General features: G+C 38.6%; 1 protein-coding gene across 5 annotated transcripts in view; it reads left to right on the forward strand.

Annotated features, from left to right (window-relative positions):
- Fam122c (family with sequence similarity 122, member C) overlaps positions 1-15,748 on the forward strand; it is a 57,768-nt gene that overhangs the window by 10,823 nt on the left and 31,197 nt on the right. For all 5 annotated transcript variants that reach the window (NR_153100.1, NR_153099.1, XM_006541549.4 and 2 more), the window contains exons 4-7: positions 9,242-9,298; positions 11,959-12,002; positions 12,101-12,155; positions 14,298-14,390. Coding sequence is in view for 3 of the 5 variants with exons in the window: in XM_006541549.4 (XP_006541612.1) it covers positions 9,242-9,298; positions 11,959-12,002; positions 12,101-12,155; positions 14,298-14,390 (249 nt within the window). In the remaining 2 variants the exon portion in view is untranslated. The remainder of the gene's footprint in view (positions 1-9,241; positions 9,299-11,958; positions 12,003-12,100; positions 12,156-14,297; positions 14,391-15,748) is intronic.

Genomic DNA, 15,748 nt, shown 5'->3' on the forward strand with positions numbered 1-15,748 from the left:
GGAAGACGTGGGAACCAGTGGACTAGTATAAAATCTTATAGTTTGAGGTGTGGTAGCACATGCCTGTAATTCCAGTTTGTGAGATGCTAAAGCAGGAAGATTGGGAGTTTAAGGGCAGACTGTGCTCTATAGCAAGGTCAAGCTGAGTTATACTGTAAGATTTTGTCTTAACACACACACACACACACACACACACACACACACACACACACACCTAACCATCAAAACAACATCACAGGACGTTTTTGTTGTATTCTACTCTAAAGATTCTATATCTTATTTTATGCTCAATGACAAGTCATTGAAGAGTTCTTTTTTGTTTTCTTGTTTTTGTTTTTGTTTTTATTTATTTATTTATTTATTTATTTTGAGACAGGGTTTCTCTGTATAGCCCTGGCTGTCCTGGAACTCACTTTGTAGACCAGGCTGGCCTCAAACTCAGAAATCCACCTGCCTCTGCCTCCCAAGTGCTGGAATTAAAGGTGTGCACCACCACGCCCGGCCCTGAAGAGTTCTTAAGGCAGAGGTTGCTATGAACAAATTTGCAGTTTAAAAAAAAATCACCCTGGGGGCTGGGTGGTGGCACACACCTTTAATCCCAACAGTCAGGAGGTAGAGCCAGGTGGATCTCTGAATTCCCAGCAGGTAAGGTCTACAGAGTAAATTCAAGGACATCTAGGGCTCCAAAAATAAATTCAGTTTCAAAACAACAAACAAGCAAGCAAACAAACAAACAAAAATTCTCCTGGGGCTGGAAAGATGGAGGTTACGAGCACTTGCTATAGCACCCATGTTACGTTCCCAATACAACTCCTGATCTTGGGGGTCTAGCTTCTCCTTCTGGCCTCAAATGGGGAACTAATATGTAGAAACACACACACACACACACACACACACACACACACACACACACACACACACAGCTAAAACTAAACCTTCATGAGCTGGAGGTATAGAGTGCAAGCCCAGTACATACAAAGCCCTCAGTTTGATCCTCAGCACCGTATAAACTGAGTATCATGGTTCATACCTGGAGCCCCAAAGCTTGGAAGGTGAAGCAGAAAGATCATAAGTTCTAAGTCATCCTCAGTTACATGCTCAGCAAGTTCAATGCCAATGCAGACTGCATGAGATTCTTTCTCAAAAATAAGCAACATCTATTAAAACATTTTAAATTACCTTGCCTTTAGAGTCAAAGGTAGATTAGAATAAGGCAAAGGTAGATACAAGCATGTCTTACATCTTCAATGGGAGGGTACTACTACAATAACTATGGCAAACTGGCTGACGGTGGGGCTAGAAAGATGGCTCAGTGGTTAAGGGCACTTGCTGTCTGGCAGAGGACCTGGATTTAGTTGGAAAATTAGTTTCATTGCAGAAAAGTGTGAGATACAATGAGGCCATATAGGTTTCTGGTGTGGAAGGATGGAAAGTAAGGACACAAATGAATAACACCGACTGGGTGGTGGTGGCACGTGCCTTTAAGCCCAGAACTTGGGAGGCAGAGGCAGGCTTATCTCTGAATTCAAGGCCAGCTTGTCCTGCAGAGTGAGTTTCAAGACAACAAGGGCTGCATAGAGAAACCCTGTCTCAAAAAACCAAACCAAACAAACAAACAAATAACACTGTGCATATAGACTCAGTTTAGTTGTTTGGGGTCAAACTACCTTTTCTATGCCTTAATTCCATTATCTGGATGATGAGAATGTGATAACATTAACATTATAGGTTTTTTGATAATTACATCTATCATAATAAAGCATTTAGCATAGCACTTGCACATATTGAATGATCAATAAATATTAGATGGTGTGTGTGTGTGTGTGTGTGTGTGTGTGTGTACAAGGGTGCATGTGTAGGGGCATGTGCAAGTGTATATGCATAATTGGGGAGGGCAAAGTTTGATATCAGTTGCCTTCCTCAATCTTTCTTCACCTTATTTATTTGACACATGGTCTCTCACTGAACCTGGAGCTCACCAAATCAATTAGAATGGCTGACCAGCAGGTTGCAGGGATCTCCCTGTCTCTGTCTTCCAGCTCTGGGATCGCAGATGCACACCATTCATCATGCCTGGCTTTTATGTATATGCCAGGGATCTGTCCTCAGGTCCTCATGCTTGCATAGAAAACACTACACACTGATCCATCTTTTCAATCCCAAGATGGTGTTAGTACTGATAGTATATGTAGACAGTAACCATGTGCCCAACATTTTAATGCAAATCCATAGGAATTATAGATTCCTAATTTACATAAGGTTCAGCTTAATGCAATGTGTATTTAAAATAAACCATCTTACATAATGGGTCTTTGTTGCAAAGAATTGAAGTCATCTAACGTATTTAATGATGGGGATTTCAAGGCTTATTGATTTAGCTTGCTATGATAACACAAGGCATATGTTTTTATTGTGTCAACGTATCAATTCATTATTAGTATAAGACATATGTAAGTATATGTTTACATTAGTACAGAAATGCTAAGTTATCTAAGAATGACATGATGAATTACAGTACTATAGGCAGAAGCAGCAAAATCCAATTAGAAGAGGCTTAGACTATAAGATGTCAGATGATAGAAGAGGTTCCAGGATTGGCTAATTCGATCATTCAGTGATGTCATTAGAGACCCAAATTCCTTCCACATCTGCACTTTCCCTTCCTCAGTAGCCTCACTAACAATCAGTCTCTAGCAATTAGACCCTGGTTCAAGATATGTATATAACATGATCATATATGTGTTTATCAAACTGTTGTTAGTAGCTATCTCTGGAATATACCATCATAGGACAAATTTAACTTCTACTGTCTACATTTCTATAGTATTTAAATATTTTCATCAAAGCATGAACAATTGTTTTAATGATCTGCCTCTTCTCAGACTTTCGAAACCCTATTCTTTCCGTATTTGTGGATTCTCACTATGTAGCCTAAGATGGCTTCCAACTTCTGCCTCTGCCTCACTAATTTTTTCTGTCCTCAGATAAAACATAGTTCTACTGTGTGACTAGCCATTTTGTAGAGACCTTCAAACTTTGGTGATAGACTTAAAATCTCCTGTTTCACAGTATAACAAAATCCTTTGTGAAATGACACAAAGAGTGTGATTTTCTAACTATCCCGTCCACTTCCATTTTTCTTTTCTTTTCCCCCTTTTCTTTCATTCTTTCCTTTTTTTCTTTTTAAAGACAAGATCTAGCTGTGTGGCCTAGGCTGTCATCAAACTTGAGAACTTTTGCCCAGTGTTGGAGTTGCAGGCTTGTGCTACAACAGAGGATGCAAACATTTTAACTATATGATCTCTAATGTTTGTCTGATCATCAGCTTTGAACATTGGTGGCCACAAGCTCCAAATCAGTTCATGCTCCCCTGGTAGCAAGCACATCATCTACCTTCTAGCACTATTCTGTACTCAAGTCTATCCAGCCCACACTCTTCCTGTTAAGGACTAATGTAAGCTGCCTTGACTCATCATTTGTGGAACCGGGCAGAGTGATCTTACGCATAGCCCACAGTCCTTCCTTCAGGATTATCTAAGCATTTTATCTGTAGCAACTGGGATAGGAAATGGGTTAAGAATAGTGAAACTAGAATATTTTCAAATTAATTAATTTTTTGCATAGCCATGCACACTAGTTTTGGTTCTCCATCTATCTCTTTTATGTCTATGTATAGGATGAACTCAAATTCAAGACCCTACCCCAACCGTTAAAGTGCTGGGATTTACAGGCCACCATATCCAGCTGTGTTTTTTGGAAAACAAATCCAGACTTCCTTAATTTCTCCAGTGAAATATACTCCTTAGGAATGAATTTTAGCTAGCATGCACTCTTAGCCCCTCCCCCCTCCACTTCCCTTAAACATCCATAAGCACGCACATACTCTGCCCCCATGACATCATTTCTTGGCACTTGTACTCTTGCTTCCTTCCAAGGAATTTCATCCTCCTAGACGAGGAGAAAAAGACATAGTGAGAATTTCCGCAAAAGACACTCAAGAAGTTTGTCAATATCTCAGAAAATGACTTCACTACTGAGGACTGAACTTAGAGCCCGGTGCATGCTAAGCAAGCCTTCTTACCACTGAGCTTTATAACCCAGTTCTCTTTTGACTTCAATATCTTGTTCCACATAAGAAAAAACACAAAGCACTTTCCTTGCCAGCATCTCCACCAGTACTTTGCTTTGGGGGAAACTTGCTTCCAGAGTTCTTGCTTTCTCTGGAAGCAAGAAAATCTCTGGTTTTCCACAGTGGTACTAATAAAAGAAGCTGCTGATCAAATATTTGAGCTACATGTATGCAACGTAAAAGTCTTCCAGTTTTGTAAGCTCACTTTAGTCCTACTCACCACAGTGGGATTCCTTCCTTCTTTCCTTCCTTCCTTCCTTTCTTCCTTCCTTCCTTCCTTCCTTCCTTCCTTCCTTCCTTCCTTCCTTCCTTCCTTCCTTCCTTCCTTCCTTTCTTTCTTTTTCTTTTGGTTTTTTGAGACAGGGTTTCTCTGTATAGCCCTGGCTGTCCTGGAACTCACTTTGTAGACCAGGAACTCAGAAATCCACCTGCCTCTGCCTCCCAAGTGCTGGGATTAAAGGCGTGTGCCACCACGTCCAGCTCGGGATTCCTTTCAGTTGTATGGTCCTCTCATGATTTCCTGGGCAACATTTTCCAATAGGAAATTTAAGATCTTTGTCTCAACCTAAACTGTCTCTTCATCACCTATTTGGTATCAACTAAAAGTATCTTTGAAAAAATTTGCATAATGAGTTTAGAACAATTTACCACCTCGCTCTCTCTCACTCACTCACACACACTAACATATAATGAAAACTCAGCCAATGCAAAGTTTTCTAAATAGAAAAAATATATATATATATATTTAAGTCCATGTCACCACAGCTTTTCAATTAGATTATAAACAGCACAAACATCAATGTTTCACACTATATACTGTGAACTGTCTAGTAATTTGAATTATGAAAACATGAGTGTTTGTAAGCTTTCTGTAAAGTACCATGGTCCTGGGCATCCAGAAACTAGCAAATGGGCCAGTAAGATGACTCTGGAGGTAAAACCAGGCTTAACCATGCATGCATATAATCTCAGCCCTCAGAAAGCAGAAGGTAGATCTCTGTAAGTTCAAGGCCAGCCTGATCCCTTTAGTAAGTTTCAGGCTAGCTAGGGCTACATAGTGAGAACCTATCTCCAAATATCTGTCTCTGCCTCTCTGTCTCTGCCTCTCTGTGTGTCTCTTTGTCTCTGTGTGTCTGTCTGTCTCTCTTCCTCTGTCTGCCTCTCTTTTTCACTCTCTCTCTCTCTCTCTCTCTCTCTCTCTCTCTCTCTCATTAAAATATCAGGCCGAAAACATGGCTAGAAAAGGCTGGTCCTCTGGCTAGAAGGTAAAGCCTGCTCAGAGCTGCATATCTGCTCATGTTCACCCCAAAGCTAATAAAGAGCGCTGCTGGATATAACCTGCTACTTGCTCCAGTCCTGTATTTACTGGAGTCATTTTTCTGCACTTACAAATTTGAGTGTAGCTTATAAAACTCTCCATCATTTTAAACTCTTTTGGCATCAGCTCCTTTTCTTCTTTCCCTCTCTTCCTGGATGCACAACAGGTTAATATCCTTGCCTAAAATATAGCAAACATTTTCACTTTTCTGTGGCATATGCTACCAAATCTTTCACTCTACAAGGCCTAACTCAAATCAAATGTTACTTTAAGCCTTTCTCCCTGTCTCCTACTCCTCTGCATGCTCACCTGCTTTTGTGGTGTCTATCCCCCCCCCCATTCTACTTTCCTTCCATTTGACATTTGTTTCTTGTCTCTTTTTGTTATTTTTGTGTGTGTACTTTTGAAACATTTACTTTACTTTTTAAGTGTGTGTGTCTGTGTGTCTCTCTGTGTGTGTGTGTCTGTGTGTCTCTCTCTGTGTGTGTGTCTGTGTGTAAATACCCATGAGGTTCAGAAAACAGTGTTGAATCCCCTGGCTCTGGAGTTGCAGGCAGTTGTGAACCACATATCCTGGGCACTGGGAACTGAACTCAGGTCTTCTGCAAGAGCAGTGTACACTCATAACCGCTGAGCTATCTCAGAAGAAACTATTTGCACTAGATAAGACTTTATTTTCTCCACTCAAAAATAAAACAGCACAATAGGAGCAAAATTTGTTTCAGATGGGGTTCTATGTTTCTCCAGGGTTCTACTGTGTGTTATCTTGAAACTCCAATCCTCCTGTTTTAGGTGCTGGGTTGGTATTGCAGGTGTGCATCATCGTGGCCAATAGTTCTTGCATGTGTTTTCTTTTTTGTATTTGCTTCCATCATTGATTTCTTAAAAGTTAAGATCTATAGCTTATTAGCTGCTGTTTTAATCTCTTCTCTTTCCTTCTGATAAGAAACACAACTCTTGAAATTAAATAAGGGTGTGACAAATACTAAAGTGTATGAGTTAGTCATATTTCTACAGTGGAGCTCTATGGTGAAACAGTGATGCCAATCTCCACATGTAAGTTCTGTGGGAACTCAAATGAGTTCCCTTTAAAAGAAAACCTTAGTGAGAAAGGATTTTTTTGTGTAGCTCTGCCTGTCCTGGAACTCACTCTATAGACCAGGCTGCCCTCGAACATGAAGATCTGCTTGCCTCTGCTTCCTGAGTGCTGGAATTAAAGGGATGTGCCACCACATCTGGTGCCATGAGTAAGTTCTATGTATGACTATTGTGTTGTCATTTTTACACTCTTCACTGTTCTTCCAGCTTTGGTTAAAATACTATGAAGTGAACTCGTCTGCTCCTGAAAAAGTCATGTGGTAACATTTGAAAGCCTAGTAAAACATAAAATCATCTCTTTCATAAATGGATGTGTTTATTTGACACACATTCATCTTCACTCTTTTTCTTGGCCACAGTATGCCTGTGATTTTCTACTTTGAGCCTTCAGCTGACCTCATCTTTCCAACCCACTCCCATCATCCCAAGACCCCTTTTACATTAAGACCATAGACTGTTTTTTTTTACTACCTCCTTCCTTCACTTGAAACTTTCCCCACATATTGCAGCTACATTTTTCTGTAACCTTTCATAGCACACAGAACTCGTTCATTTTAAAGACCTTTAAGTTTTAGGAATGCCAAGAAGCCTATACTTTGTTTTCTATTGAGAACAGAGGCCAAGTTCCAAAAATTACAATTCCATGTCAGCCACTTTTCATCTAATTTATTTTCTGCCAATTCCTCCCAGTACATTTTCAATACCTTAAGCTTTTCTGTGCCTTAGACATGGACCTCTACCTGAGTCGTTTTTCCCATTCATTGGAATACCTTCTGTACCCATTAATAATTCCTACCTCAGGCTAGACTATTGGTGTAGTGGTTAAGAGCACTTGTTTCTCCTGTAGACAGCTTGGATTTGATACCCAGCACCCACATGGGGGCTTGTAGCATCTGACCTTTAAGAGCACCAGGCACACATGTGGACTCATATGAACATGCAGGCAAAACACTCAGGCACATAAAATAATAAAACAAATCTAACAACAAAAAGGATTACTGTCTGCTCTGTGAGGCACTGGCACTTACCTGGGCTTTGTTGTTTGTTTTCTTTTCTTTTCTTTTTCCTAACTAGACATTGATTTTCTCAAGGTCAGGAAGACAGCATATTTACTAGATTCCCAGGCTCTAGAAAAGTGCTGTAACACGTAGTAGGTACTCATTAAGTATTTTTGAACTGCTCCACTTAATATATGTTCTTAATATATATGCATATATAGATATACTTAATATAAAATATATACATACATTGTCTATATACTTAATATATGTTATTAAAATATAATGAGGCTGGGGATAGAGCTCAGTAGAAGGACACATTCCTATCTTACACAAAACCTTAGGTTTGATTCCCCAGTACTACAGATAAAATCAGCCTGTGAAAGCCAGATATGATAAATTCAGTACAGAGCATTTCAGGAAACAACCAGGCTTGTTATCTATTTTAGATAAATTCCGAGGGTAATTTAAGCTTTGTGTCCATACTTAGCTTTAAATCCCCTCATTGTTTCATTCTTCTCTTACACGGGCTTTCATAAGCTTTGAGACAAGACAAAAAAGGAGAAAGTAGCTCTGAAAAAGAGAAAGGACCTAGGCAACAAGTATCTTAGCAACGAAAAGGAAAATGTTGTAAACTACTTGAAAGTGTTTGCCTTAAGTCAACCCATATTATGAAAATTAGTTGTCACCGGCAACCTTCTAAGATATTTGATGAAATTATTCTGTTCATGTTTTCTTTGTATGCCAGGCAGCTTGGCTGCTGATTTAATAGCTGTTTGAGCTTTTTGCTCTGCTAACACCTCTCAATAAGCTTTAGTGCTGAGCTAAAACCAACAGGAAAAGTGAGGTGATACTGATAGCTAGTGTCTTAAGAAAGGAAAGTTGACGATGGGTTGGATGTGGTAGTGTACTTGAGATCCCAGTATGCAGAAGTGGAGGGGCTTAGTTGTATAAGGAGTTTGAGGCCAATCTGGTCTACATGAGACTCTGTCTTAAAAACAGATTAACTTCAGAGAGAAACAAAAAAAATTGTATTGATGTATTGTCTTATGTTTCTCTTGTTAGCAATTGTTATTCTCTCTCTCTCTCTCTCTCTCTCTCTCTCTATATATATATATATATATATATATATATATATATATATGTATACTTCTGAATAACACAATATTACAATATTTCATTCAAGATCCAAAATTTTATTCATTTATTTTTGGTTTTGTTTTTTGGAGACAGTTTCTCTGTGTAGGTCTTGCTATCTTGAAACTCTCTATATAGACCAGGCTGGCCTCAAACTCTCTATATAGACCAGACTGGCCTCAAACTCACAGAAATCCACATGCCTCTGCCTCCTAAGTGCTGGCATTGAAGGCATGCACCACCATTGCCATGCTCCAAGTTTATTTTTTGAAGCTTTGAAGTTAACATATGCCATTGCTGCTGTACACTCAATAAGTATTTTAGATAGTATAACGTTAACTTCATATTTCAATTTTTTTTTTCGAATCAGGGTTTCTCTGTATAGCCCTAGCTGTCCTAGAACTCACTATTTAGCCCAGGCTGGCCTTGAACTCAGAAATCTGCCTGCCTCTGCCTCCTGAGTGCTAGGATTAAAGACATGTACCACCACAGCCTGGCTCATGTTTTAAATTATTAATCAAAACATTACAATAAATCTGACTCGTATATTTTAATTTTTAGCTGTTTCTACCTTCCCGCAGTCGTACATCTGCCAACCGGATTTTCCAAATCAAACAGGTTAGAGAATTTTCAAAATTAAGTTACTCTTTTTAAATTAATTTGGGGGGATTTGCTTTTTTATTGGGGCGCATGTGTGCATGCATATGTGTGTGTGTGTGTGTGTGTGTGTGTGTGTGTGTGTGTGTGTGTATGTGTGTGTGTCTGTGCCTCTGTGTGTGTATGTATGTGTGTGCCATGACATGTATGTGGCTGTCAGAGGACACCATGTAGAACCTGATTCTTTCCTTCCTCTTTGTACTTCCCGACAAGCAAACAGGTCATCATCAGGAGGCTTGGAGGCAAGCATCTTCCCCACTGCACCATCTCACCAGCCCCACTACTGCTATTATTATTATTATTATTATTATTATTATTATTATTATTATTATTATTATAGCTGTTTTTATAATTCTAAAAGCAGTCATAGCCGATTACATTTTTAATTCTAAGAATGGTTTCCTAAAACAAAACAGATAAATGGCTAGGTGTAGTGACACATGCCAGAAATCTCAGGATCAGGAGATCAAGATCACTGTCAGCTACATAATGAGTTTGAGCCACCTTGAGCTATGTGGGACATATAGAGTCCACATTATAGACCATAATCTCTAAATTTATTTATTTGTTGTTTGGATTTGAACTCAAGGTTTTGTGGATGCTACACCTACACTCTACCATAGAGTTATATACTTGGACCTTTTAATTCATTTAATCGCACATACCATCAATAAAAACTGAATGTACACATCTTCAAAGTGCATAATAAACCATGTTTATTTATACATTTTGGATATATACCACTGTCCTAGTACATTGTATGAATCATCAACTGTATACAAAATTGTTCGTGCATGCCTGTAATTCCAACGTTCAGAATCAGAGGCAAGATCAGGAGCTCAAGGCCAGCCTAAGAAACAAATATTAGTTCAAAGCCACCCTGATCTACAGGAGACTTTGTTTCAATATGTTTCTCCTCTCCCCAAAAGAGAAATACTAAAGAATACAATAAACAAGAAATTCTATTTTTATAAATTCTTAAATATTATTAGTAATTGCTCAGTGCTGATAGTAAATGTAAATTTCTATTTATAATCTGTCATTTTCCCAATATTTGTTTCAACTTTACATTACTAGCATTTATTTTCTACCCAAGGTAGGATTTTTTAAAATTAGTTTTGCAATGAGGCCTCACTGTGCTGCCTTAGGCTAGTCTTGAACTCCTGGGCTTGGGTGATCTACTGGTGCAACCCTCCCTGGAGTAGCAGGTACTATAGAACCCTACTCATGCTAGACATGCATTCTGCCACTGAACTATATACTTTGCTCCATTTTAACCATTTTTAAGAGTACAGTTACTAGTATTAAGTCATTCACCATGTTATACAACCGTTTCTGCTTCTAGAACTTTCTTATCATGCCTCAAAGAAACTATATATCCATTTAAACAAGTCTTATATTTTCACAAGCACCCCAGTCCGAGCCTGTAAGCTCCACTTTATTTTCTTGCTTTATGAATTTTGACTATTCCAGGTACTGTATATACATGGAATCATATAGTATTTGTCCTTGCTCTTTCTACTTACCCATAATGTTTTCAAGATTTGCCCATGTTGCAGTATATATCAGAACTTTCTTTTGAAGTACTGGTAGTTGAATCCCAGGCATACATGCTAAGCAAGCACTCTGCTGCTGAGCTTCATGTCTAAGCCAAACCTTGATTTTTATATATAGCTGAATAATATTCTTTTGTATGGGCATAGCACATTTTGATCCTCATCTGCTTAAAGGACACTTGGTTGCTAACCTCTGAATGAATGGTGCTGTTATGGATGTTGGTATAAAAGTATTTTAGTCCTGATTTCTATATTTTGGGACTTTTCTATAGAATCAATACCATTTTCATTACTGCCAATGGCATTCAAAGGTTATAGTCTCTCCACATTTTCACTAATACTCCTTACTTCTTTGTTAACTATTCTAAATGTCCCTCTTACAATTCTATATAAACAGAATCCTTTCCTCACTTATGTAATGCATGGTTTAATTTTTATTACATTAATTAATTAATTAGGCCTGTAGTTATATGATGGGGCATTCTGGGGTGCAAGTGTGGAGGTCAAAGGACCACTTAGGGGAGCTGGTTCTCTCCTTCCATCCTATGGGTCCTTGGGATAAAACCAAGTCACCAGGCACCTTTGCCCACTGAACCATTTCACCAGCCCTGTCATACATATTTTGAACCCCAATAGTTTGATTTAAATCATCTTTGAATCCCATCATTTTCTTAAAGAAATCCATACTGCTAGGCATTTGGTATGCTATAGACTAAGGCCATCAAAGTACTTCTAGTAGAGAAAAGCATGTAATTGTGAATGTTGGTCTTCTCCTCCTTGACTGCTGCAAGGTAGAGTTTCTCATCCAATCAGCTCCTGTGCATTTGATATGTTGCACTGCATAAGTAGTAGACTACTGTTGCGGTAATTTGTAGGGTAGCAAAGAGTAGAGAGCCAGACGCTTATGTAGAGATTATATATATATAAAATGAAACAATGTAGCACTTCCATAGCCTGGAGAATAAAGGACATCTTAGTGAAAATTTGAAACTCTCAACTGAAATGCAATTTAGTAGATCAGTAGGAATTAGGCACTTGGTTTACCATTCTCTCTGTCCCTTCTAGGAAGAAGGGATGGATATGGCAATTAGAGAAGCAATGCATGAGAGGTGAGCACTATGAGTTACTATTTTCACCATTTGTATATTCAGTTCCTTCTTTTCCTTCAGATGGGCTGACTACAGTATTAATTTCTTTTCTTCTTCAGGGACATGCATACTGCAATGCAGATAAGTCGGAGTACGGAACAATGTCTAAATCTGGTACAGTATTCACATTTTCATTTTGTAGAAAATTTCCATTTTCACAAACATAATGTTGTGTTAACAGCACCCACATGGCAGTGCACAAGCTCCTGTCATGGACAGGACATGACTCTGTTACTTTCTTCTGACCTTTCTGGGTTCCTGCACACATGTGATGCACAGAAACTCACTCAGGTTTCCATATATACACAGCATTTTTAAAGGTTATTTTAAAAGAAGCTGTTTATGGTTTTACCACAAAAAAAGTCATTATGTGAAAGATGGGTTGAAATAACATAGTTTTCTGACCCTAAACTATAGATGTAGCTGGGTGTTGTAAAGTGCCTCTATAGATGCAATCAACAGTGGGAAAGCAGAAACTAAGGGTTCTTTGAGCCTAGAAATAGCAGGCCAGTGGATAATATAGTAGGAGGGAGAGAGGGAGAAAGGGAGGAAAGAGACAGAGACAGAAAGACAGAAATCTGAGGACAGAGAGATACACAGAAGGCAGAGAAAGATTTAGAGACAGATAGAGATACACAGAGAGACAGAGATAGAGAGAGGAGAGAGATATTGAAAAATGGAAGCACAAAGACAGTGAGACACAGAGAGGGACAGAGATAGAGAGATATTGATTGAGGTTGATTCTTTTGTGGACTAGTGGACCAACTTGCTCTCTGGTTTGGCTAACCTAAGAAAAGTTTAGTTGTGGCCTGCACTGGGTAGGTAAAGACAGGAAGATCAGGGGTTCAAGGTTATGCTTAACTATAAGTTTGAAGCCAGCCTGGATACATGAGACCCTATTTTGTTCAGAAACTGTAGATTAGAGTGTTAAGGTGTAGATTTACTGGGCTTTATTCAATAATTTAGAATATTTCCACTAATATTTTGACATACAGCCTTTAATTTAAACATTTAGGTTATAGGAATATCCTTACTTTATGTTTTTAAAAGTCTATACACATTGCGGTTACTTCGTTGTGGTCCTTACATGACTTTGACTCTTCTTTTCTGTGAACATCTGTGGCAAAACAAGAGTTAAGCTGAGATTTGAATAGGAGAGATTCTGGCTAGTGCCAACTTCCAGATTTAGGAGTCAGTAGATGAGGAAATATGCTGTTGGCAGAAGACATCTTCTTTTCCTTTCAGTGATGCCTCAGATGGGCACGTGGCCCTCATTTCAGAGTAGCTTTTAAAGACAGTGAGTTGTGTGTTGTTTAGGCCTAGATCATAGAGTATAATCAGGTTTTTTGGGGGGAAAGTAGCCACTGTATTGGAAGAATGATAACAGAAATTTAGAAAATAAACCAAAGTTTTCTTTAAGCTAAAAAGAGGAGCCACATGTAAGTGTGTCAGATAGGTCAAGGACAGGGAATAATAATGTGGATCACTGTGACTCCTGATCATCACGGCCATCTTTGTACAGTCACAAGAAGACGACAGCCTGTCCTTGTGTCCCTTGACTTTATCTAACTGAGGTCTGTGGGAACTGAAAACAAAACAAAAACAAAGACAAAAAACACCTGGAGTCTTGGTCGTTCTCAGGCTTCACAGTAATTCACTTTGTAGATTCTGTTAGAGTTGTTTAATTGAGCAGATTCTAATTCCTTCAGGTGTTGGTATGAATGAACAAGAGAACCTGAATTTTGGGGGAGGGGGAATACATACTGTACAAATATAACTTTACCCTAGTTTTGCAAAAGAATATATTTTAAAATCCTGAGTTATGAGAGAAGTTCTTTACAGGAAAGGACCAAAGACAATTTATCTAGAACTAAGATATAAATGAAATATTAGGAATAAATATGTTTATTACCTTATAGTTTTCAATAGTATAGTAGTAAGTACAACCATAAGGAAAACATTAATTTAAAGCCTGAGTATATTGTATATATTTCTCAATATTACTCTTCACAATGTCTTTCTGGGGTACTAGGTAAGCACCACATAGTTCTCTCTTCCAAAAGATCAAGAGTGCCATAGCTTTATCTACATGAATCTTGCACCCCCTCCCCCACTTGCTTCAGAGCAAGACATCCTCACTGTAGTACTATGATCCGATACTAAGTATCCCCCTGTTCATCCATAGCTATTGTTCCCTAGTACTTGATTAGTATGCAGCGAGTACTGCAACTGTACACTTTATTCTCTTATATACAGAATGACAATAACACCGTGAAGTCATCCACTATGAGGAACATCAATCCAAATCCATTTTCCCCAGTGGCTTCTCTCCCCAAAAGACCTAGGAAGGTAAAAAATGAGTGCCTAAAAGTCTATGTTTCTTGTAATGTTGAAGTATATAAATAGTCACCCACTCAAGTCTTAGGAGAATATATTTGACTATTATATAGCTGAGTCTTTGTGATGTTTTCCTGCTGAGACTGCCTGTAGTTTCAGAAAACTGCTGTAAAGTTGAAAAGCTGAAGTCTGAGAATCTCAGGTGTGAGGCCAGCTTGGGTTACAGAGTGGGACTGTTTCAAAAACAAACAGAAAATGACTCATGAAATGGTTTCAGTTTCTTTTTCAATTTTTACATGCATCAAACTAAATCCAGCAGCTTCTAAATGTATAATTAAATTAATTTTGGAATAACGTACATTTCTGTAACTATAACCATAGTAAAGCTATAGAGCAGTTCTCATGCTAATTTGTTGTAGGATATTTGACCACATTGTGAACCTCAAGATTGTGTTATTCACTGAAAAAAAAAACTTTTTCTAATTGTGGTGTGGCTCAGCACTTAACACACAGCTCTAATCCCTCTGGTTGGAATACAGACACATGCTTAGTACATACCTTTAATCCCAAGCAATGAAGGTAAAGTTAGTTTGGAGAAGGAAGCACCATTGTTTGAAAGTGCTGTGTAATCGAGAGGCAGACAAAGTGACAAATCAGGGAAATATTTGACAGAATAGGATATGCCTAACTCTCATGAGAAGAGAAAGGAAAGGAAAACTACTTGAGGGTCAGTACAAAGAGAAGGAGACAGGCAGTTTTACTGGGACAGTTGTACAGAGACAGGTTTTAGAAAGAGAGAGAACAAGCTAGACACATGTGAAGTCAGAGCAAGGCAGAGAATGAGGAGACAGAAGATTAGAACAGATTGCTAGAGTTAGTTTGAGGCCAAGTGGAGCAATTCAGTCAGAAGGTGAGAGAATCCAGATTGAATCAGTCAGCTTGGAAAGGAGTTTGAGCCAGAACAGCTGTGTTGACCAGCCAGCTAGAGATCAGAAAGTACTAGAAAGGGTGAGCTTATTCAGCAGTAAATCTCAGAGGCTGAAAACATTCTAGGCTTAGATAAGACTATACAGAGGCTAGAAGCTTCCAGGACTAAGCTTAGGTTAGTAGACTGAGGCAGTAAGCCTCTGAGACAAGAATTACATCCGGAGAATAAAAGTTTCTTTACACTAATTGCCTTGGGGTGTTTTGTATTCAGCCTTCTCCCATCATGCTTGCATGTCCTAGGAAGCTACTGATTTTTTTTTTCTGGGAAAAATTTTGATTTTAAAATGTCTATTCCAATTTGGTTTTAACAGTGATTTTTCTCCATTCTTACAAATGAGTGGGAATTACAGTGTTTGTCTTTGAGTCCCATTCACAGGTCGAGG

This window comes from Mus musculus, chromosome X (assembly GCF_000001635.26).
Source record: "Mus musculus strain C57BL/6J chromosome X, GRCm38.p6 C57BL/6J".
Taxonomy (NCBI): domain Eukaryota; kingdom Metazoa; phylum Chordata; class Mammalia; order Rodentia; family Muridae; genus Mus; species Mus musculus.